Source organism: Arachis ipaensis, chromosome B3 (genome assembly GCF_059453495.1).
Source record: "Arachis ipaensis isolate K30076 ecotype BB chromosome B3, ASM5945349v1, whole genome shotgun sequence".
NCBI lineage: Eukaryota > Viridiplantae > Streptophyta > Magnoliopsida > Fabales > Fabaceae > Arachis > Arachis ipaensis.
Genome location: NC_142438.1, coordinates 100,064,126 through 100,090,085, shown reverse-complemented (window position 1 = coordinate 100,090,085; position 25,960 = coordinate 100,064,126). Strand labels below are relative to the sequence as shown.

General features: G+C 31.4%; 3 protein-coding genes across 3 annotated transcripts; 2 read left to right on the top strand and 1 right to left on the bottom strand.

The window, feature by feature from the left end:
- Positions 1-8,821: 8,821 nt before the first annotated feature.
- KELP (transcriptional coactivator p15 (PC4) family protein (KELP)) lies at positions 8,822-10,284 on the top strand. The gene is made up of 2 exons (XM_016333889.3): positions 8,822-9,383; positions 9,886-10,284. Exons 1-2 carry the CDS (start codon positions 8,822-8,824, stop codon positions 9,978-9,980), a joined length of 657 nt encoding a protein of 218 aa, XP_016189375.2. The 3' UTR covers positions 9,981-10,284.
- Positions 10,285-10,702: 418 nt separating this feature from the next.
- LOC107630684 (uncharacterized) lies at positions 10,703-11,681 on the bottom strand. The gene has a single exon (XM_016333888.3). The coding sequence runs from the start codon at positions 11,575-11,577 to the stop codon at positions 10,903-10,905; it is 675 nt and encodes a 224-aa protein (XP_016189374.1). The 5' UTR covers positions 11,578-11,681; the 3' UTR covers positions 10,703-10,902.
- Positions 11,682-23,620: 11,939 nt separating this feature from the next.
- LOC107630683 (Glutaredoxin family protein) lies at positions 23,621-25,124 on the top strand. The gene has a single exon (XM_016333887.3). It carries the CDS (start codon positions 23,844-23,846, stop codon positions 24,933-24,935), a length of 1,092 nt encoding a protein of 363 aa, XP_016189373.1. The 5' UTR covers positions 23,621-23,843; the 3' UTR covers positions 24,936-25,124.
- The last annotated feature ends 836 nt before the right edge of the window (positions 25,125-25,960 follow it).

Sequence of the window (25,960 nt, the reverse complement as noted above, 5' to 3'; positions counted from 1 at the left end):
TCGAGGACGAGCAAACTTTTTAAGTTTGGTGTGGAAAAAGCATTGCTTTTTTGTTTTTCCATAACCACTAATGCCTCAAGGGATGCACTTCCCTCCACAAAACTATTTGGAGCAAATCAACACTTTTCTAGGAGAATTAAGTTCCAACATGGGACAATTAAGGATGGAGCACCAAGAGCACTCCATCATCCTCCATGAAATTAGAGAAGATCAAAGAGCTATGAGGGAGGAGCAACAAAGGTAAGGAAGAGACATAGAGGAGCTCAAGAGCACCATTGGTTCTTCAAGGAGAGGAAGACGCCACCCTCACTAAGGCGGACTCATTCCTTAATCTCCTTGTCTATTTATTTTCTGTTTTTCGATTTTTGAGCCTTATGTGTTATTTATGTTTGTGCCTTTACTACATGATCATTAGTGTCTAAGTGTCTATGCCTTAAAGTTATGAATATGAATCCATCACCTCGCTTGAATGAAAAATATTTTAATTACAAAAGAACAAGAAGTACATGGTTTCAAATTCATCCTTGAAACTGGTTTAATTATTTTGATGTGGTGATAATACTTTTTGTTTTCTGAATGAATGCTTGAACAGTGCATATGTCTTTTGAAGTTGTTGTTTATGAATGTTAAATATGTTGGCTCTTGAAAGAATGATGACAAGGAAAATTGTTATTTGATAATCTGAAAAATCATAAAAATAATTCTTGAAGCAAGAAAAAGCAGTGAATACAAAAGCTTGCAGAAAAAAAAAGAAAAAAAATAGCAAAAAAAAAGAGAAAGAGAAAGAAAAAGCAAGCAGAAAAAGCCAAAAGCTCTTTAAACCAAAAGGCAAGAGCAAAAAGCCAATAGCCCTTAAAACCAAAAGGCAAGGGTAATAAAAAGGATCCAAGGCTTTGAGCATCAGTGGATAGGAGGGCCAAAAGGAATAAAATCCTAGCCTAAGCAGCTAAACCAAGCTGTCCCTAACCATGTGCTTGTGGCATGAAGGTGTCAAGTGAAAACTTGAGACTGAGCGGTTAAAGTCAAGGTCCAAAGCAAAAGAATTGTGTGCTTAAGAACTCTGGACACCTCTAATTGGGGACTCTAGCAAAACTGAGTCATAATCTGAAAAGATTCACCCAATTATGTGTCTGTGGCATTTATGTATCCGGTGGTAATACTGGAAAACAAAGTGCTTAGGGCCACGGCCAAGACTCATAAAGTAGCTGTGTTCAAGAATCAACATACTGAACTAGGAGAATCAATAACACTATCTGAACTCTGAGTTCCTATAGATGCCAATCATTTTGAACCTCAATGGATAAAGCGAGATGCCAAAACTATTCAAGACGCAAAAAGCTACAAGTCCCGCTCATCTTATTGGAGCTAAGTTTCATTGATATTTTAGAATTTATAGTATATTCTCTTCTTCTTATCCTATTTGATTTTCAGTTGTTTGGGGACAAGCACCAATTTAAGTTTGGTGTTGTGATGAGCGGATAATTTATACGCTTTTTGGCATTGTTTTTACATAGTCTTTAGTATGATTTAGTTAGTTTTTTAGTATATTTCTATTAGTTTTTAAATAAAATTCACATTTCTGGACTTTAATATGGGTTTGTGTGTTTTTCTGTAATTTCAGGTAATTTCTGGCTGAAATTGAGGGACCTGAGCAAAAATCTGATTCAGGCTGAAAAAGGACTGCAGATGTTGTTGGATTCTGGCCTCTCTGCACTCAAAGTGGATTTTCTAGAGCTACAGAACTCTAAATGGCGCACTCTCAATTGCGTTAGAAAGTAGACGTCTAGAGCTTTCCAGCAATATATAATAGTCCATACTTTGCCCGAGTTATACGATGCAAACTGGCGTTCAACGCCAGTTCCATGCTGCATTCTGGAGTTAAACGCCAGAAACAGGTTGCAAAGTGGAGTTAAACGCCAGAAACAGGTTACAAACTGGCGTTCAACTCTAAGAGAAGCCTCTACATGTGTAAAGCTCAATGCTCAGCCCAAGCACACACCAAGTGGGCCCCAGAAGTGGATTTCTGCATCATTTACTCATTTCTGTAAACCCTAGTAACTAGTTTAGCATAAATAGGACTTTTTAGTATTGTATTTACATCTTTGGATTATCTTTTAATCCTTTGATCACGTTTAGGGGGCTGGCCATTCGGCCATGCCTGGACCTTATCACTTATGTATTTTCAACGGTAGAGTTTCTACACTCCATAGATTAAGGTGTGGAGCTCTGCTGTTCCTCATGAATTAATACAAAGTACTACTGTTTTTCTATTCAATTCAAGCTTATTCCTTCTCTAAGATATCCATTCTCACCTATGAACGTGTGCCTGACAAACACTTCCGTTCTACATACAAACAAGCTAGAATGAGTATCTCTTAGATATCTAATATAGAGGACTGAGTCCGAGATATTAGAATCTTCGTGGTATAAGTTAGAACCCATGGACGGCCATTCTTGAGATCTGGAAAGTCTAAACCTTGTCTGTGGTATTCCGAGCAGGATCTGGGAAGGGATGGCTGTGATGAGCTTCAAACTCGCAAGTGCTGGGCGTAGTGACAGACGCAAAAGGATAGTAAATCCTATTCCAGTATGATCGAGAACCGACAGATGATTAGCCATGCAGTGACAGCGCATTGGACCATTTTCACAGAGAGGATGGGATGTAGCCATTGACAACGGTGATGCCCTACATAAAGCTTGCCATGGAAAGGAGTAGGAATAATTGGATGAAGACAGCAGGAAAGCAGAGGTTCAGAGGAACGAAAGGCATCTCTATACGCTTATCTGAAATTCTCACCAATGAATTACATAAGTATCTCTATCCTAGTTTATATTTAAATTATGTTTTAATTATCAAATCTCCATAACTATCTGAATCCGCCTGACTGATATTTACAAGGTGACCATAGCTTGCTTCAAGCCGACAATCTCCGTGGGATTGACCCTTACTCACGTAAAGTTTATTACTTGGACGACCCAGTGCACTTTCTGGTTAGTTGTGCGGAATTGTGACAAAGTGTGATTCACGTTTGAGAGTACCAAGCCATTGGCGCCATTGTTGAAGATCACGATTTCGCATACCAGAGCTCCTCTCAAGGTGGCTTGTGGTTAAATTCTTCTTGGAACTCCCACCAATGCTTGGTTCTCCATTGTGCCCCAAAATTTCTCATGAGTTGCACCAAGTCTTGATGGAGTTATTCACAAGCTTGGGGCTCCCAAAGTCGATCCTCTTCTTGTAATCCGGGATCCCACACTTTATTTTCACACCCGTCTTGAAGTTGATCATTATTAGTCCATCCGGGTGGCAAGCAAGAGGAATTCTCAATGAAGTGCCCAACAATTCTCCTAGACCCATCTAGTTGAGCACTACTCCAACCTTTATATTTCATGTTTGATGTATCAACCCTAATTAGCCTTGATTTGCAACACCAACCACAAAACATTTTTTGCTTACGCTTCGTCCCATAAAGTTCCCTAAGATGGCCATCCGTTTCAAGCAAACCATATTCAAGTGGGATAATAAAGTTAATAGAAATGAATTTCACCCACTCAAATGAAGGAGTAGATTGCAACCTAGGCAAAGACGCTTCTAAGGGTCTTGACAAAGCGTATCCAACTCCCGTCCTTCTCTTTCTAAGGACTCCCACCTCTTCACAAATTTTCTCAAATGTAATCTTTTGTTCAAAAATTTTATCTAAGCCTTTTCCTTTACTCAAACTATAAATGGGAGGGTGAGAAAAATTTACCTCCACAACGCTTTCAAATCCACCGAGAGAAGGTTCTTCATGCTCAAAGAATTCTTCACCACTAAGACTTGATGCTTGATCTTCATCATCAAGGAAACTCAATTCTTGCTCTATCTCATCCAATTCTTCATATGGAATATGCCTTGGAGGTTTTTCACATTCCTCCTTAGCATCAAATTCAATCTTCTTAGAGGGGTTTTCATCAAATCTATATTCCCAAGGTGGTTCCGCATCTCCTACCACTTCTTCCTTTTCTTCAATAATTATAGCTTCCTCCAATTGTTCTAACACAAAGCAATATTTCTCATCATCCAATCTCTCCTTCATGCTATGCTCTTCCTTGGATTCTTCACATGTAGCCATGGGAGTTCCTTGAGTGTCCAAGCATTGGGAGGCTAATCTGTTCACTACCTCGTCTAAGGCGGCCGTGAAATTTTGTACATCCCTTTTCATCTCCGCTTGCCCTTGAAGAAGAACACCAAGGATGTCATCCATTGGAGGTTGGGGTGGATGAGAGGGTTCATTGTCTTGGGGGAAGGGTTCATAGTAGAAAGGTGATTCATCATAGTAAGGATGTGGTGGTTCCATGTTCTCCATTTGTTCTTCTTGTTGCTCAACACACTCCAATCCATTGTTCACAAGTTGAGATTCTACAATTCCCTTCATACTCCCCTCTTCGGTTGCTCTCCCGCAATCATCTGTGGACATGTGGTATGAGTACCATGTATCTAACTTTTGACGGATGCTTGAAGCCGATCCATGGTTTTCTTGAGAGATGGACATTGATATTCTTCCATGGAGGGTTGTGGTGGGAGATAGAATTCATCTTGAGGTTGAAAATTTGTGTACATTGGAGGTGGCTCACCTTGGTCATAGTATGGAGTAGGTGGTTCTTGGAAGTATTGAGGTTGGAATGGTGGTGATTCTATATGTGGCTCATATGATTCAAAAGGTGGTTGGTATGGTGTGTAAGGAGTAGGGTCATATGAAGGTGGTTGGTAAAAAGGGACTTGTGAGTATGGTTGAGGGTTATGTTGAGGGTATGACTCATAGGCATATGGTGGTGGTTCTTGAAAGTCACAAGGGGATTCACCATAGCCATTTGATTGGTATGCATCATAGAATGGCTCTTGTTCATAGTGTATTGGTGGAGGTTGTTGCCATGAAGATTGATCATATACATAAGGTTCCTCCCACCTTTGATTGTCCCATTCTTGATACACATCCTCATTGTAGCCCTCATTTTCTACAACATAGTTAGAACCAAACTCATAACCAAAGTGAGAATTCATAGTGAAAAGAGAAAATAAGAAACAAAAGCTAATAAGAAAGTATGAAACAAAGTCCTAAACTAGCAAAAACTAACAAGCAATCCAAAAATTAAGCTATTCACAATATTCACATATATACAATAACCAATAACATAACACCATTGCAACTCCCCGGCAACGGCGCCATTTTGATGATTGGGTTTTTGTGTGGTTTAGAATTTCACAAATGAATTCTCGTTGCAAGTATAGTCTCTAAACCAATAATTATCTTTTCATACAAAAATTTGTTTGTCACAAGTAACAAACCCCTAAAATTATAAACCGAAGTATTTAAACCCCGGGTCATTCTCCCTAGGAATTGCAATAAAGTGTTCTTGTTATTGGTTATGAGGTATGTTTGGGGTTTTTGGGATAATAGACAAGAAATATAAATGGCAAAGGAAATAACTAACAACTAACAAAGTTCTTGGCAAGGTATGAGAATTGGAAGTCACATCCTAGTTATCCTCCTCAATTGTGAAAACAATTGTCCATTGCTCCCACTTAGTTAACCTCTAACCATGGAGGAAAGTCAAGTGGATAGATTAACTTGAGTCCACTAGTCCTAGCCTAATCATGATGAAAGACTAGTTTTAGTGGCATTCAACCTAATTAGCAACTTCTAATTATCAATCAACAAAGGAATTAGACAACTCAAGGGTCACTAATTACTCTACCAAAACCAAGAGGAGAAAAATCTACTCTACAATCCAACCAAGCATTTCATCAAACACTTGAGAGGCATAAGAGGAAACTAAAAGAAATTGAACAACAACAAAGCAATTCAACAATAAAGGAACATGAATCATAAATTGCATTAAAAGAGAAATAGAAGAAACAAAAGTGCATCAACATAAAAATAGAAGAACAAAAGTGCATCAACATAAAAGTAGAGAATTACATGAATTAAATGCTAAACTAGAGAGAGGAGATGTAGAAGAAGAAGAATTACAAAGGAAAAAGTAAATCAAAGCATGAAATTAATCTAGATCTAAGAGATTCTAATCTAGATCTAACATAATCCTAATTCTAGAGAGAAGTGAGAGCTTCTCTCTCTAAAACTAACTTTCCCTCCAAAACTTAAACTAAAACTAAACTAGTGTGACTAGACTTTTTTTATTCCTCTTCATTTCTTGGGTTAAATAGCATCAGAGGTGAGTTGGATTTGGGCCTGGAAAGCCCAGAAATCGCCCCCAGCGGATTGCCTTTAAGTGAGTCACGTGCGAGTATCGACGCGTACGCGTACAGCACGCGTACGCGTCGCTTGACAATTTCCTATCCACGCGTACGCGTCATGTATGCGTACGCGTCGCCATGCGATGTCACAATCTACGCGTGCGCGTCTGCTGTGCGTGCCCATCGTTAATCTCATCCCAAATCCTTGCTTTTTCATGATTTCTCCACTTTGCATGCTTTTCTCTTCATTCCTTTGATCCATTCCTAGCCTTCTAAACCTGAAATCACTAACACACACATCAAGGCATCTAGTGGAGTCAAAGGCGAATTAAATTTAGCTAATTAAGGCTTAAAAGCATATTTTCACACTTAAGCACAAATTAGGAGATAATCATGAAACCATGCTATTTCATTGAATAAATGTGGGTAAAAGCTCATAAAGTCCCCTAAATTAAGCACAAGATAAACCCTCAAAATGAGGTTTATCAGGTACACCACCATGATCCTTGTCTGGTCAAAACTCACATTCAAAATCACAATCTTTTAAAATCTTGACCAGGAGCAAGTGGGACTAAGTCACAACCCTTGTGTACTGCCCAGGTAATTCAAATCTCAAATATCTTTTTTCTTTAAAACCAAAACCACCTCTTTGTAACATTCTCCAAAACCTTCAAAATAATTTTACTTAAAACCAATTACTTTTAAAATTCACTAAAAGTCCTCCAAATGTGATTTCTTAATCAAACTCAAACATAATTCTTTTCTAAATAATTTAAATTCAAACCTAATTCATTATTTTCTTAAATAAATCAAAATCAAACAAACTATTCTTCCATCTAAATTACCCAAATATAAAACTTTCCAAAAAATTTCATAAAATTTCGACAGCACATCCCCTAAAATTCAGACTTTGCCACCCTTTTCGAGTCTCATCTAAACCACTCAATATTATTTATCACATTTATTATTCATTTTAAAGCTCATCATTATAATTCGATATCATTCATCAATCATCAATCATTCTCATTATCATTATTCACAATCATTAATAATTAATCATCATGCATTTTAACTACCCACTCAACAATTTCCAACAACGAGTCACTAAACCTCAACTTTCATATCATACAACTTATCCTATGGTCATCTAACATAAGTTTTCACAACACATTATATTTTAATTACAATAAACTAAAATCATACCTTGGCCGATTCCCTGATAAACCTGGGACACCTCACAATTCAATGTTCTCCAAGCTCCCAAGATTTCCAAAACTTCACCAAGAGACCCTCTAATCACCAAGACTCAATCCAAGTCTCGCATAATTAATTTTCACCTAACCAACATTCAATTTCTAATCTAAGATCTCAATTTTCACTATAATTAATATATAGATCATTGATTCAACACTTATACCAAGGGTTTGAGGGTGCTTACCTGACCCACAGCTCCAATGAGCTAAACCCGACAATACCCGCAAGCTAATTTGACCCTAAACACCAAAATTACGCAAGATTCAACATAATTACTCATTGAATTTCGAAATTGAGGGGATGAATAGCTGGGACAGAAAACATGACTTACCTCTTAAATTGTTTAGTGGATTTTATAGAGTTCGACGTTGCGGTCGCGTGGCCGCAAACGGTGCAGCGATCGGAGCTCCAGATTGAAGGATAATTGAATTTGAAGTTGGACAAAGGTTAGGTTTTGTGGCTTCTCCCTTCTTCCTTGCTTCCAGCGTGATTTCTTGTGTTTAATGGGGAAGAAGTGGCTGGACTAAGATTATATATGTTGAGTCTTGGATCCAATACGGGCCCAGTTCGGCCTGTTCGGCTCAATCTTAAGTCAAATTTTTTAAAATTAGTGTTAAAATTCTTATTTTAATTAGTTCTACCTCATTAAACTTATAAAATTCTATTTTTTAATTTCTTAGGTTAATAGTTAATTTATTAGCTAATTATTTACTAACTTTGCGATTTTACAGATATACCATTTGTATAATTAATTTTTCTTTTTAATATTTTATTGTCTAGAGAGCTTCAACTATGTAATTTACTTAGCCAGCATGAGGTATCTTTTTTTTATATCAAACCTTATGTAATTAGCGGCAGACAAAAAAATCCGTCGATAAATAATTACTAGCGAAGTTTATACCGTTGGATTTATTCCGACGGTAAACATATTACCGGCGAATATTTTGATAAAGTCGTCGATAAATAATCTGTCGATAAATCCGACAATATTTAAATATTTTTCTTATAGTAAAAGGTTGATAGATATTGAAAATCATTTAGGGATTAAGACTTTAAAGGGAAAAAAAGGACCAATTTGCTCTAAAAAAAGTTTTCATCGCCACGTGAGCGTGTCAGTGTGACAAGAATCAATCCAACTCAGATTTTCGACAAAAAATTATCTTACAGACTATTATAAATTTTGAGGTACAATTTTAAAAACGTATTTAGATAACTATTAATTTTAAAGACTATTTTAAAACTTAATGAAATTTTAAAGACAACTTTAAAACTTAATTTAAGATTTTGCAAAGATATAAATCATAGTATGATTCAATATTATTATTTTATAAACAAATGATAACAAAGAGGAAAATCTTAAAAAACAAAAGCAATAACAACAATCTAGAGGGAGAAATACATGCGGAATGCCGAACCTACCCTTATTTAAAGCACTGGGTAGAGTGTGGCGATTTAAGTTGCAGTGTCAGTCACCGTAAACTGCGCTGCTGCGGTCATCAGAGAGAGAGAGAGAGAGAGAGAGAGAAAATGGAGGACGCGGAAACGAAAGAGAGGATTGAGGAAACGGTGCGGACGATTCTAGAAGGATCCAACATGGATGAGATGACAGAGTCGAAGATTCGGAAGCAGGCTTCCACCCATCTCGGCCTCGACCTCTCCCAGCCGCCCCTCAAAGCCTTCGTCAAACAGGTCGTTCAAGCATTCCTCGACGAGAAGCAGCGCCAACCTGAACCTGAAGAAGATCACAACAAGCCGGAGTACGATGACGACGGCGATCTCATCATCTGCAAGCTCTCTGAGAGGAGAAGGGTCACCGTTCAGGACTTCCGAGGCAAAACTTTGGTCTCCATTCGCGAGTATTATCGAAAGGACGGCAAGGAACTCCCTACCTCTAAAGGTACTTCTCCTATTTCTCTCAAAGGTTTCATTTTTATTTTCCAAATACCCATATATTTTTTTTCTAGCTACTTACCTCGAACGGGAACCAACCCACTTATGATGATTTAATTTCGGAAAACATTCTTTCCTAATGAGCAATAGATGATATGGTCTTGCTAGTTGGAGTTCTGAGAAACCCTTGGTTGGAGTTCTAAGTAGTGTTTATTAACTTGAGGCTTGCTGTTGTAATGCTCTGATGCTCATTTGAGAATAGATGACAAGGTCTTTTACCGTATGAACTGGTTTATCTGAAAGTGTTTCTGTCATATCGAATCTAGAAAGTAAGCTTTGTTGTTTCTGCTACTGATAAGTGATACTGATAGTTGCATTTTGGCCTTGTATACTGCTAAGCTGAATATCTTCATCAATTTTCATTTCTTTATTCAGCACATACATAGTACTAATTATTAATAAATATCTCGAGGCGATTTTCTCAAATTCTAATTTTGGTTGTGTTTCAGGAATAAGTTTGACAGAGGAGCAATGGTCAGCCTTCAAGAAAAATGTGCCTGCTATAGAAAAGGCCATTAAGAAAATGCAGTCCGGCAACATATAAATGTCTCTTCAAGTCCGCTTGCATATCGAGCAAAGTATTCACCTCACTCCCCATGGACCATGAAGACAGCTGATATCTCAACTCAAGCAATGTAGCGCTTTTTTGCTCTTTTATTTCGGCAAATATTCTGCATCATGGGTCATTTTGTTTTGGGGCTTGTAATCACTGTGAATCATGTACTGTTTAAATTACTGCTATTGGAATCCTTGTAGCTATTTTCAGGAAGACTCTGAAGCTAGGCAAAAGGCCAAAAATGAATGCTAGTACTTTACATTATATTCAATTATCTTGTGTTGTTTCCTGCAATATCCATTTGATTTCTGTCAGGTTTGGCTAGACAGTGGCTTGTTTATGTTAGTTCTTTGCTATGTTTTGGGTTCAATTTTGGCAGCATTCCGATTAGAGTTTCTGCCAAAAAGATAGCATTAAGTAAAAAGAGTCAATTTTGCTTTACAAGCAACACTTATGGAACTCTCATTCGCTACCTTACACCTTGCTTTCTTGGCACAGTACCTTCCATCACTTTGCTTACTGAATATAGCAGTCTTGAAGATAAGATTTTGAAACCTATAAACTCTGCTAAACAGTTGTTGCCCTTCCAGTGTTAAGAGTCTTTGGTTGCCGATCATTGTTTATTTCATGGCATTTTTATTACATACAGAAGATTTAATATTTAACAACTTTCATGTCGTGGTGCGGAAAGTAGTTATAGATACACAATGTAGAAATGTCAAGCGTCTATTCTTTGGCATTCATAATCATAAAATTTCATTGATATTTTGGACAGGTCGTCAAAAACACAAGACCCTAAGCTTAGATGTACCTAGAACTTCTAGATCTTGTTAGGAAAGATCTAACATACTCACAAAGTGCTCCTCTTGATGGATTGTTATAAACAGCTGGAAGCTGATGAAGCCATTCCTTAACCCGAACCAAAGCTATACTCTGAAGCAGTGATTCTTGCACGGGAAATAGGTGCCAACAATGTATGGAAGAGTGTTGGCTTCCACCCAACTTTCCAAGTGGCCATGGTTCTGCTCCTTGTAGGGCTACTACTTGCAGCCATCCTCATCTTCTCGATCAGCGCCTCCGTGTTCACCTGCTCCGACAAAATCTCCTCTAGCTGCCTTGTGCCAATCACCAGCTTCACTCTCCACACCCCATTCTTAGCCGAAGGCAGCACTTCGAGAGCTGACCCGGGAGACAAGTTCTGGACATAATTGCATGCCCCTTCAGCACACGGCAACTTATTAGGTTGCTCAGTATCATCGCTCTTCTTTGACTCTACCTCTGACCATTGAAGAAGCTCTTGGCCTTCCCCTTGTGCTGAAACCCCATTACTAGGTATCTGGTCCTCCGCTGGGGCTTTCCCCTTCAGGGGAAGAAGGTAATAGAAAATACCATAGGCTAAGGTCTCATGGACCTGCAATGGTGTTGAGGGATGACCCCAGAGGAAAACACCATAGCCTGGGTAATGCTGGAGCACTTGGCCAACAGTTGTAGGACCTTTGAACTGTAAAATGGCACCACTATCACTCAGGATACGGATAGTATGGTGGCATTCTCCAGTGGTACCCTTAATGGAGCAATTCCCCATTATCTAAGTTTTCAGTGATTCTTTCAAGATCAACGTTTTCCCATAATATATATAAAAAGTTTGAAACTTGCACTAGTAGTTGTTATGTGATGGCACGTTACTGTGCTTTGGTGGAATTGTTTATTTGTATGCATGTATCTTATGTTAGGATGTTAGCGGCGTCCATGTGAAATTGTACCGTTGGGGGAATTTTTTTTGACGAAGTTATTGGATCCTTGCTAACTCATCCAAAGGGAAAACAACACAAGAAGATGCTACATTCTCAAATTTAATATTAGCAACGAAACAAACATTTCAAATATCGGCACAGGCTTTTCTTTTTTTGGTGACTACACAGGCTTTTCTATACCGTATACACCTCTCCCTCCAATTGCCATTCTTCACATTTCAAATAATAATAGTCTTCCGCGTTCAAACCTAATTACACTTATATCACAAGAATGGTTAGTGAATTATTTATTAATTTTGTCATTTTGAATTCTAAACTAAGTTTATTCCCTTGTTTTTGTCTTGACTTGCCCACCTAGTGGATAAGGGGGGAAGGAATTAAGGAAATGGTAATTAAACTTGAATCAATCACCGCAGCAAATGGGTTCGTTGAATGTATGGGCAATTTGGCATCAAGAACATTCGCTATGAATATTAAAAACTGGTTGCTAGTTATTCACGGACCACCGTTTCTCTATATGGCCCGTGACACAAGAAGTCTAAATTAAGATAATCAAGCGTCTCATTGACATTGGGATCAACACATTAAGAACTAAAAAATGGTAGTTTTGACACTTCACCTAAACCCTAAAATGATTGCGGGAACAAGACAAACAATATAATTAAACACGGTGATTGCTCTTGGGAGGCTCTGGGCAATGCCAGGTTCACTAAAAAAGCACTTTTAAAGCTGGATTCATTGAGGAAGGAGGACACCAGGCGGTGGTTCATAGGTTTTTATGCTGTTATATGGACAATTTTGGTTGAAAGGAATACGAGGATCTTCAGGAATCAAGCTACTAATGTGGAGGGAATTATCAGCAGGTCGTTCGAGTTCTCTGATGAATGATTTGGTGGTGAATCTTATGGTTGTTGATGGCAATGCCGTAAATGACTAGGGGCTATCACATACTTGGTGTTGTTGGTTTATACTGTTTGGTCTTTTAATGCTTCACCTTGTGTGTTGAGCTCTTTATTTCAAAAAAAAAAAAAAAACACGGTGATTTACAGGAACCTAATAGCACATATATTAGTCATCTATAACAATATATAATGGCAATATATGAGTTTGGTGTCCAAATTTTTTTTCCAGTATTACCCTTTTTAATCAACTTCTCCACTTAATGTCAGTTATCTCTGAAAAATTTCCATTACTCCACTTGGCTACTTGACGTAATTTTCACCTGTCACCTCTTATCCATTTTTCTCTTCTCATCTCATCTTTTATTAATATTATTGAATACATTAATAGATTTTATCTATAACAATATATAATGGCAATATATGAGTTTGGTGTCCAAATTTTTTTTCCAGTATTACCCTTTTTAATCAACTTCTCCACTTAATGTCAGTTATCTCTGAAAAATTTCCATTACTCCACTTGGCTACTTGACGTAATTTTCACCTGTCACCTCTTATCCATTTTTCTCTTCTCATCTCATCTTTTATTAATATTATTGAATACATTAATAGATTTTAAAAATACATTAGACTCATGCCAATAATAGATTTGCTTTTAAATATCCAGATATTCATATCTATAACAATATATAACGGCAATACATGAGTTTGGTGTCCAAAATTTTTTTCCATAGATTTTAAAAATACATTAGACTCATGCCAATAATAGATTTGCTTTTAAATATTCAGATATTCATAATAATAATAAAATTGGTTCAAATTTAAGTAAAAGATAGAACGATAATAATATTAGTGAGTATAAATTATTATTTTTTAAAAGCTTTAATTCATACTTAGTAAACTTTTAATTATTTCTAATATACTATATTACATATATCTATAATACAGTGTATTATGGTTGTTAATTGTTCACTTAAAAAATTTACACTATTAATTTAATATTTAAATTTTTTTATTATGGTACTATTTTAATGTACTCTAAATTTTTATTATGTATTTATAATTTTGATAAAAATCATTCTTAAAAGAAATATTAATCTTATTTTTTAATTTATTTTTTTCAGATAATATTAAATCATTTATATTAAAAAATTTAAGAAATTCAAAAAATATTATTTATATGTTAAAAATCTGTTTTTAGATATTCATATTAGAATTGGTCCAAATAATATTCTGAGTGATGATAATATTGATTAGTTGTGTATATATATTCCATTAGTTTGTTAATTTTATTTTTTGAATTATTTTTTATTATGGTACTATTTTAATTTATTCTAATTTTTTATTGTATATTTATAATTTTAAAAATAACCATTAGAAGAAATATTAATTTTATCTCTTAAATTTTTTAGCTTTGACAATATTAAATAATTTATATTAAAATATTTAGATAATTTCAAAACTATTATTTATACTATAACAAAATAACAATATACAAAGAAAATATGGGAGTTTGATGTTCAATTTTTTTTATTCAATGAGTGCTGCTTGACCGTTGTTGTATAAAATATTTATCTAAAAATATTGGTAATTTTTTATTTAATTTATACGGTAAATAATAATGTTTTATGTAATTTTATTTTATTTAATATCAAATAAATTTAGATTTGAATTTTCTTTTATTCTTTCGAATTGAAATAGTCCCATTGCATGATTGACAACTTTAATTTCTATTATAATAACTATTTTTTCTATTATTTTCTATTTACTATTTTTTTTATTTTTGTCATAATAACTATTTTTTTATCTATACCAATATAATTGGTATCCAATTCATTCTCCTTATTTTCAACAATGTGTACAATGGGTTATTGAGTTAAAAAATAAACATCCCCCATACTATCTCAAACTCTTGACCTTTCGGATCTAACGTTCTAATATCATATCATGATACCACTCATCCCAAAAGCTTCAACTGATGGAAAAATATAACATTAATGGTTATATCTCTAATACTCCATAAACCTCCATTGTATACATTGTACAAGTATTCCATTGGCTCCTCATACTTTTCCATTTTAAAATTGATTTACTTCCAATAAAAAACTGCTCCCACTGCGTACTCAATTTAAAAACTGAAACTCCAACATAATTAAATACTTTTTCACTTTTAATTTTAGTTTCGCAAACATTTTTCTTCTCTGCATCTTGCTATCTTTCTGACAAATAGAAATGGAAACCTCACAAAATCAACAATCACGTCAACGTCGACCCACTTGAACAGAATATGCTAGGCGAAAACTTCACAAAATCAACAATCACGTCAACGTCGACCCACTTGAATAGAATATGCTAGGCGAATAAGACAACATGATCGAAGAACAAAGATAGCAACACCTAACTAGAAGACGTGCAACTTATCGGGAGATGATTCGACAATAAAAATAAGTTGCTATATCAACCGACTCCAATTCCAACTCCAATGCCAAACGGTACTCGATTAACTACAAACATAGGAGTAGCCCGATTGACTACAATTAGACAAATGACCAGAGCTACCACCCATCATCAATTTGATACAGATAACACGATAACTAATTTTCTTTTTTATGAATTCAATTAGTTTTTAATAATTATATTTTACTTTTGAAACATACAGGAATGGAAGCGCATGACAATGGAACAGACACAAATAACAGAAATCTATAACAATATATAATATGGATACAGTATCCAAATTTATTTTCTAATGTTGTCCTTAATGATAGAGATTCTCCTGTACATGCGTCTTTTACTTTAAATAAAAGAACTAACAGCAACACATGTTCTTCTATCTTATTTTCATTCTGTATTTCACTAATAGTTGTAGGAACCGTAACCTCTTCTTCAATTCTTTATTCCAATAATTTATCCCTTTAATTAATTTTATCCGTTTTCAATTTTTCTTACTTCTCTTTCCAAGTCGAATGTGCTTCTATGTAACAATTATTTGGATGAGTTTTTGTAATTTTCTGAACTAGATAATGACTATGCCAAATGTTGATCTTCGATGCCATGTATGAAAGGAGGAAAAAATTAGGGGTGATAAATAATTTTTTATGGATCTTATCGTTTTATTTTGGGTATATTCTTTATGTGAGTACTTTATACCAAGTTTGATCTCATTATTCAATTTTTAGTGCTTCTCCTCTCACCGTTAGGTGCACTCTTCTATATTATTACTGTTGCCATCATTCTCCTTCCTTAAATATCGTGACTTATCGCCTCCATCTTTTTCTCGCTTTCATTTACTACAATTGCAAATTTTATACCATTTTACTGCGGATATTAATTTCACGCATAACTTTTACCTTCATTTTTCTTTCTCTTCAGTTTACTTACCAAATTGTATTCATTCTTATATATTTTTAATCTGTCTTTCACATACAAAGTTTTCTCTCATCAATTTAATTTTAAAAAAATTATTATTTTTTTATCTGATATTTATTTTTTAATTTTTCTTACATGTATATACCGATCAATAATGAACTGAAGAACTCTCATAAATTATTTTGTTAACTCATTCTTATATATTTTTAATCTGTCTTTTACATACAAAGTGATGAACAAAAATTAGAGCTGCCATAATGGTATTATGGTAATTGATTGTGGTTGTGGTTAAGAGAAGAAGAAAACAAGAAAGAAATAAAACAAGACAACATAATAGTGACGGTGAGACGATAATAGTTATCCATGTAAAAAAATGATAAGAAAAAATGATAGTATATAATATGATGAGATGATATAATCAAAATAAAAATTAATAATTTTAAAATAATAATAAAGTTAAAAATAATTAAAGATGTTTAATATAAGATTAAAAAAATATTTTTTTATCTATTCGAATTATACATAAAGATGAAGAGTGTTTTGAATATAAATTTTTGAATTTGCTTCAAATTAAATAAGATTGAGAAAATAAATAAATTTAATATATAAATAACTAATTTATAAACCATGTTAGTAAATCTTTATCTTAATTTTAGTATACATAATAATAATATAACTTTTTACCTTTTTAATTTAAATTTAATTATTTTATATTTTTTACATATCTTAAATAATTTAAAATATTTTATTTTTTTATAATTAATTTTTATTTATTGATATCAAATTTATAATTTTAAAAATAAAAAATAAAAAAAAATTTTTAACTCAATAAAAAAGCGGCTAAAAAGGCACTTTCAGCCGCTTTTCTATTGTTTTCAAAAAATTAATTTTAATTTTTTGTTAATATATCATTCACTCTTCAAATTTATTAGATAAGTATTTTTTATTTTAATGTTGATGTGACTTTATTTATATAATATTTTATTAAAATTAAAATTACTATAAACCAAAATATAATTCAAAAAATAATGATAATAACATTATTCTGATTCAAAAAGAGTATATATAAATCAAAATATATGTTAGTTATTTACAAAAGATAATTTTTACTTAAATGTCAGATAAAAGTACTATTATTTTAATATTAAATTGAAAAAATATTTTTTTTAATTAAAATTATGGATGGAGATAAAAAATATTTTGGATATAAATTTTTAAATTTGCTTCTAATTAAATAGGATTGAAAAAATAAATAAATTTAATAATATTTATAAATAACTAATCTTTAAATAATATCAATAAATTTTTATATTAATTTTATTACACATAATAGCAAATTAATATTTTTTAATCTTATTTTTAATTTAAATTTATTTTTTTAATATTTTACATGTTAAATAATTTAAGATATTTTATTTTTTTATAATTTATCTTTAATTCTTATTAAATTTATAATTTTAAAATAAAAATATAAAATTAATTTCTTAAACTCAATAGAAAAGCGGCTCAACAGGCACGATAGTGCCTGGTAAGCCGCTAGTAGGTGATAAAAAAGAAGGCATATCTATAATCTATAACAATATATAATGGCAAAACCTGTTTTGGTGACCAATTTTTTTTCTTCCAATTTTGCCCTTTCTAATAATCCACCCCACTATATGTTATTCTACATTAAAAAATTTCCACTACTTCATCTTCTCTTTTATCACATATATTCATGTTCTCTCTTATCTCATTAATTCATATTCATGGAAGCTCTATAATTATCTCTTACATCCCTTATTATTTATCATCTCATATTACTGTTACTGCATAATTATAAAAACTTTTTTTTTTTATCCATCTTCTCTTGCATCCTTCTCATTTCACTTAAATATACCATAAAACTAATATAATTTGCCTGAAAAAAGTTAAATAATTTTTTATCTTATAATCATTTTATATTTTGAGATTCAAAATTTTGTATTTTTATTTTTATTCAAGGATTATTTTTATATTTTATTTTAGTTTTATTAATAAAAAAAGTATTAATATTAGTTTTAATATTTAAATTTTAGGATAAATAAAAAGATGAGACTTTTTTTATAAATTAGATGATTGTTCTATAACAATATATAATGGCAAAACCTGTTTTGGTGTCCAATTTTTTTTTTCAATTTTGCCCTTTCTAATAATCCACCCCACTATATGTCAGTTATTCTACGTTAAAAAACTTCCACTACTTCATCTTCTCTTTTATCACATACATTCACGTTCTCTTTTATTTCATTAATTCATATTTACGGAACCTCTATCATTATCTCTTACCTCCCTTACTATTTATCATCTCATATTACTGTTACTGCATAATCATAAAAACTTTTTTTATCCATCTTCTCTTGCATCCTTCTCATTTCACTTAAATATACCGTAAAACTAATATAATTTACCTGAAAAAAGTTAAGTAATTTTTTTTATCTTATAATCATTTTATATTTTGAGATTCAAAATTTTGTATTTTTATTTTTATTCAAGAATTATTTTTATATTTTATTTTAGTTTTATTAATAAAAAAAGTATTAATATTAGTTTTAATATTTAACTTTTAGGATAAATAAAAAGATGAGACTTTTTTTATAAATTAGATGATTGTTCTATAACAATATATAATGGCAAAACCTGTTTTGGTGTCCAATTTTTTTTTCAATTTTGCCCTTTCTAATAATCCACCCCACTGTATGTCAGTTATTCTACGTTAAAAAACTTCCACTACTTCATCTTCTCTTTTATCACATACATTCATGTTCTCTCTTATCTCATTAATTCATATTCACGGAACCTCTATCATTATCTCTTACCTCCCTTACTATTTATCATCTCATATTCTGCATAATCATAAAAAAAAAATTTTTATCCATCTTCTCTTACATCCTTCTCATTTCACTTAAATAGATCGTAAAACTAATATAATTTGCCTGAAAAAAGTTAAGTGATTTTTTTTATCTTATAATCATTTTATATTTTGAGATTCAAAATTTTGTATTTTTATTTTTATTCAAGGATTATTTTTATATTTTATTTTAGTTTTTATTAATAAAAAAAGTTTTAATATTAGTTTTAATATTTAACCTTTAGGATAAATAAAAAGATGAGACTTTTTTTTTATAAATTAGATGATTGAAAAATTATTTATTATAAAAAAAGTTAAATCTATTTCTTGACTATAGAAATATATATATAATTCACTCTTGGATTTAATCAAAATAAATATATGTTTATTTAATTTTTTAAATTTTATATCAATTATTAAAATCATGATGATGATATAATAGATGTACTCTAATAAAAAAAAGTGAAAATAAATTTATAACTATTTTTTTTGTTGGAACTAAACATGACTCAATAACTATAAAGTCTAATCTAAACAACTATAGATAAGTAAAACAAGTAATAAAAAATAGACATAAAATTTAATTTTTTTGTTATTTAGCACAAAAATAAATATAATAAAATAAATCACTGTTCTCATATATAATGACATAAAATTTAACATTATCCTTCTCTAGAGCCATCTATTTTTTTAGTTTTTATCCTTATTTTTGTACTTTATTTTAATTTTATTAAACCAAAAAGTACTAATGTCATTTAATTTTAATTTTTAACTTTTATCATAAATGAAAACATGTGACTTTGTATGCATCAGATAATAAAAAAAAATACTCATAATAAAAAAAAGTTAAATTTACTCATTCGTTACATTTATAGGAGTATAGATAATTCACATAAGAATTATGAGATTTTTTTTTGAATTTTATTTTTAAATTAGTATTCACTTTTGAGTGTAATAATTACGAACTAATATATGATGGTAATTAATTGCAATTGAAGAGAAGATAGAAAGAGAATAAAAAACCGAGAAATAAAGAGAGAACAAGCTAATATAAGAATGGTGGTGAGGCATATATAAATAGATAATGGTCAGAAAAAAGAATAATGAAACTAAAAATTAAAAATTTTAAAAGAATAATAAAACTAAAGATAATTTAAAATGTTGAATTTAAAATTATAAGAAATAAAATTTTTTTAGCTATTAAAATAATGCAAAAGAAAGATTGATTTAAATATAATTTTTTATAAATTTATAATTGAGAAATGAATAAATTTACAAATATTTATAAATTATATCTTCATTGTTATACATAGTAACAACGTAATGATTTTAGTATTATATCTAAATTAATTTAAATCCAATTATTCTATATATTAAAAAAATTAAATAACTTATAAATTTTTTATTTTTTATTTTATTATTTTATACAAAACTTTTGAATGCTTGATATCTTAATTTTTTTAAATGATAAAATATGACTTAACAAGTAAGTATAAAAAATAAGTATTTAACTATTTATATAATAGTTATAGATTTAGATATCTAAATCAAATAAGAAAATAATTCTTTTAACAAATCTTTATAACAACTCAAAAATTAACACAATAGATATGTATGAATCAAAGTGATAAACAAAAGGAAAAAGTTTGGTAACCAAAATTTTTCAGCCATAATCAGCCAAAACTTTCCATATTTTACTTCATTTATATCACTTAATAACATTTTTATTTTTTACTTCACTCTCTTATCATTCTATTTATCACCGTTCATTCTACTTATCACCGTTCTTATCAAATCTGCTAATTAATGATATTAATTAGAAAATTATATCCCTTTTTATTAGGCACTATTGTAATCAATACTTAATATTCCTTTTTATAATTTGATTTTTATATATAAAAATACAATAAAGATTAATCATAATTATATTTAAGAACGGTAATTATAATATCAATTACATTAAATAATTGCAATTGATTCTTTGTCCGTTATGGTATTTATCATCAATTATTTAAACTATATTTTATTATGTAGTTCAAATTATTTTACATATATACTAATAAATCATGATTCAAAATATTTTAATATTTTGTTTTTGAAGACATTATACATTTAAATCAACGTATAATTTTTTAAATCACCGTCTTTAATAATTTAAAAATTTATTTCATGTTTTTCAAAGTAAAAATGATTTATTTTAATTCACATATATTTCTAAATTTTACTATAATTAGATTTGAAAAAAAAATATCAAATACCTAAATTAATTTATTCAATTGACAAATTTATTCATAACATCCACAAGTTCATACACATAACATCCATAATTAAGTAAGATACACATAACATCCAAAATTTTATATTAATAACATCCATAATTTCATACTCATAACATTCATAATTTCATACATATAATATTTATAATTAACAAATTTTTACAATTAATATTACCAAATTTTAAACTATGTGTCTTGTTATATATTTCAAATTATCTTACATGTACACCAAAGGGTCATAATTTTAATATTTTTTATTTACTATTCATATGTATACTTATTTATTGATTTTAATACGACGAGTTAATAATTATTTTTTAAATTTTATTTTTTAATTTTAATTTTTTTATTTTATAATAGCCTATATGTAAAATATGAGTTGTATACCAGAAGTTGTTAAATTCTCTAATTTAACATCCATATTTTTATACGTATAATATTTATAATTATATATATATAATATCCATAATCAATAAATTGGTGCTAATTTATTATTATTTATTATTTTATTTTGTAGGTCATGAACCAACAATTTTAGATATTTTTAATTTTCAATAAATAAAAATTGATCAAATTTAAAATATTTTATTTTTTATAAAATGTGTTGAGGTGATTTGAGTTTTTTTTTTAATTAAAAATATAAGAATTTGAAATTTTTATTTGGAGGAAAAAAATTATACAATTATAAATACATGTAATAATAATGAAGGAAAAATTTTCGCAATCTGATTCACATTAAATTTGGAATTAACTTTTAATATAATTAAATAAGGAAAGATAATTAATGATAAAAAGAAATTAATTGCGTCAATTAAATTAGGAGAGTGATTCACACTCTCTTATAAACGCAAATACTATTAGTCATATACCTTTATTTATTATCTATAATATTTTGGTTACGTAGCATTGCCCTAAACAAAAATGAGAGTTGTGAGAATGGTACGGTGATAATTGATTGCGATTGGGATTAATAGAAGAAGAAAATAAGGAAGGACAATAAAACAAGACGATATAATAATGACGGTGAGACAATAATAATTATACATGTAAAAAAATAATAAGAAAAAATAATAGTGCTTAGTATGATGAGATGATATAATCAAAATAAAAATTAATAATTTTAAAATAATAATAAAATTTAAGATAATTAAAAATGTTCAATATAAAATTAAAAAAATATATTTTTATCTATTAAAATTGTGTATCTTCTAAAAGAATGTTTTAAATATGAATATAAATTTATAAATTTATTTTAAATTAAATATAATTAAAAAATAAGTAAATTTAATATATAAATAACTAATTTATAAATAATATTAGTAAATCTTTATCTTAATTTTATCACATATAATAACAACATAATTCTTTTTTTATTTTTTAATTTAAATTTATTATTTTATACTTTTTATATATATTAAATAATTTAAAATATTTTTTTATAATTTATTTTTTAATTATTGATATTAAATTTATAATTTTAAAAATAAAAATATAAAAATATTTTTTTTAACTCAATAGAAAAGCGATGACACCAGCAGCTAGTAAAACATAACTGAGAAACTCTTTTTGAGAGAGATCATATCGTTTAACGAATGGACAGGATTTCATTGTTCTGAAGTATATCATTGTGCTGATTATGAGAACTGATTTCAGTATTTGGGCTGGGCTGAAGGAATGATTAAGAGGCCCAAAAAATGAGACAAAATATGAGATAAACTCAGATGAATAAAAAGATGAGAAACCTTTTTGTTTTGTTTTGGTGTGATATGCTATGCATGATATTTGTATGTATTAATGATATGGCACAAAAAAAGAAAGCAGCATGTATTGGAACTTGGAAGTGGGCAGTGGCCACACAAAGTGCAGTAGTCCACAACCACAGGCGTGATTGAAGCAGACTCCCACTGAACGCGACATTATGACCTAACAAACATCTATTCGTTATTCCGAGCGGCGATGCTTGCTATCTCCACGTTAATAACACCAACACCAGACATTATCGTAAGGTTCTCTAAGCTTTGTCGAATCAATAATATTACTAAACCAAACAATGACAATCCCATCCCTCTTCCCAAGCCACATACTAATATATTACATTACATAAAACACGCACCACGCATCTATCAATCTCCATGTAAGTATCCCACCATATAATTATATCATTAGATTAGATGAGATTACATTACCTTGTTCAATCATATGTGTGGCTGCTTTAATTTCTATATATACATTATACGGGATAATAATTTCTGTAAATTGACATTAGTTATAAGTGAATTTTGCGGTGTTTATTAATTAATATTTAAATTTTGTCTAATTTATTTTTATAATAAATTTTAAATATTTAAAAATGATTTATTTTTATATTTTTAAATTAAATATTAATTTTTTATATATATTTTTTGGACAAATTAAGCACTCTCTTTTATAAGTACCATAACAATCTCCTAAATTATATACACAAGAGTAAAATATGATAAGTATTGATGTGGGATAGATAGATAGGACAAGATTAGTCAGTGGACAAATATGCTTACTTGCTTAGCTTGCTCACTCACTTATTCATTCATTAAATTACCGTGTGACTGCAACTACTATTACATACTCTACTTTTGTTCCTATATCTATTCTGTGGAGTAGTATACCTTATCTCCTGAGGCATTCATTCGCTGAGAAAAACAAAGATGGGGTGCGCCTCCTCAAAGGGTATCGACCCCGCCAACGCAGGCGTATACCGTCCAGCACCGACGAGCTTCGCTGTTTTCGACATTAACGCCATAGAGGAGCCATGGCTCAAGCACCTCAACAACACTCCCCAAATCCATCAGGACGAGAAGCCCATCCACACCCACGTGCCCGCCCCTATTCTCCACAAGCTCAACATGCTTGATTCAACCGAAGCTCCCCAATCATGGGACGAAGTTAGCAAAGCCCTCCAAGACCTCAACAAGCCCTTACAACCGCCCGAGGAACCGCCACAAAAACTAAATCCACATCCACAGCCCCGCAAAACCATGTCGTTTCACACACTGGAAGAATTAGACGCCAAGTTAAACCCCAAACCCAAGCCAGAGTTGACCAAAGCTGCCACCACCAACTGGAAGTTGAACAAAAAGGAGTTCAATAAACAACCACCGCCTGCACCAATAAGAACATCTGGAAAGGAAGAGGAAGCGGAAGAAGGAGGGGTGAGAATCAAACCGGTGAAAGACAACATCTTCATAGTGAGGGACAGGATGGAGAGGCAAAAGGAAGAAAAGGAATCAGCGTACGAGAAGATAAGTCGGGACCCGCTGAGTTCGTTCCCGGAGAAGTGCCCGCCGGGGGGAGAGGAGGCGGTGGTGCTTTACACAACGTCTCTGGGGGGAGTTCGGAAGACGTACGAGGAGTGCAACAGAGCGAGGGAGGTTCTGGAAGGGCAGAGGGTGGTAATCGACGAGAGGGACGTGTCACTGCACGGTGAATTCCTTCGGGAGCTGAAGGAGGTGCTGCCGGAAGAGGAGCAGGTTCGGCTGCCCCGGGTGTTCGTGAAGGGAAGGTACGTGGGTGGGTTGAGCGAGTTGGTGGAGCTGCAAGAGACGGGTCGACTCAGAAGGATTCTGAATGCGAGTGGTGTCGAGAGAGGCCTTGGTAGGCAGGCGTGTGGAGGGTGTGGTGGAGCCAGGTTTGTTCCTTGTTTGGATTGTGGTGGCAGCTGCAAGCTTCCTTCCAAGGAAAGGTGCCCTAATTGCAACGAAAATGGCTTAGTCCATTGCCCTGCTTGTCTTTCTCTTTGATTCTGTCTTCGTAAATAATACATCTTTCGTTATGCTTTTTGCCTTTTTGGAATGTGGAATTGTCGCTACAATGAACCTAAGCACCTCAACAACACTCCCCCGCCCCCTTGTTGCTTGCTTGCTTGTTAAATTAAGAAAAAAAAAAAATTATCATGTTCAATGGTTGGGGCCAATGACCTCTTCCCGTCATCCTTTTTATTATTTTGTTTATATTGCATCCTGCGATCAACCTCCACTGTCATCCCTGATCAGTACTCATGAACTTTTAGGTAGCGTTTGTTTTGAGGTACTGAGACAGAGACTGAGAGACTGAGACTCAGTATCGTGTTTGTTAGTTCAGAGATTGGTACTAAAATTTCTGTCTCTGTCTCTAAAATTTCAGTATTTCAGTACTTCCAAAAAGTAGGGACACAGGGGACTGAAATTTTTAGAGATGGAGACTGAAACTTTAATAACATTTTATACCTAAAATACGTTCATTTCAATTAATTAATTCCAATTTTACCCTTTGTACAAATTAAATTAGAATTTCATTCTTGTTTTAATTCCTGTCTCCTATTTTACACCAAACAGAATACTGAGATTTATTTCAATCCTTGTCTCTTAGTCTTTGTCTCTCAGTCTCAGTCTTTTCGTCTCTGTCTCTCCACCAAACGCTACCTTATATACACTTTAACTACTTTATGACCACCTCTATGTTTTGTATGCGAATGTTATAATGCCTTCAAGAGAATGCAATATTCATTTATTTAAGGTAAATTCTTTTTTGACGTATTTATAGCCGGCATTTATAGCCAGTAATAATAGGAAGAAAAAAAAATTAAAATTTATTTTATTTAGTATTTATTAATTGTTATTAAAATTAATAAATATTAAATAAGATAAATTTTGACTATTTTTAATTAATTTTATTTTATTATTAAATATTTTTTTTATATGTGATACCATTTAAATTTTATTATTTAGTATCTATATATAAGCCTGCATATATTATTACTTATATATTATTATTTATGTTTTAATAT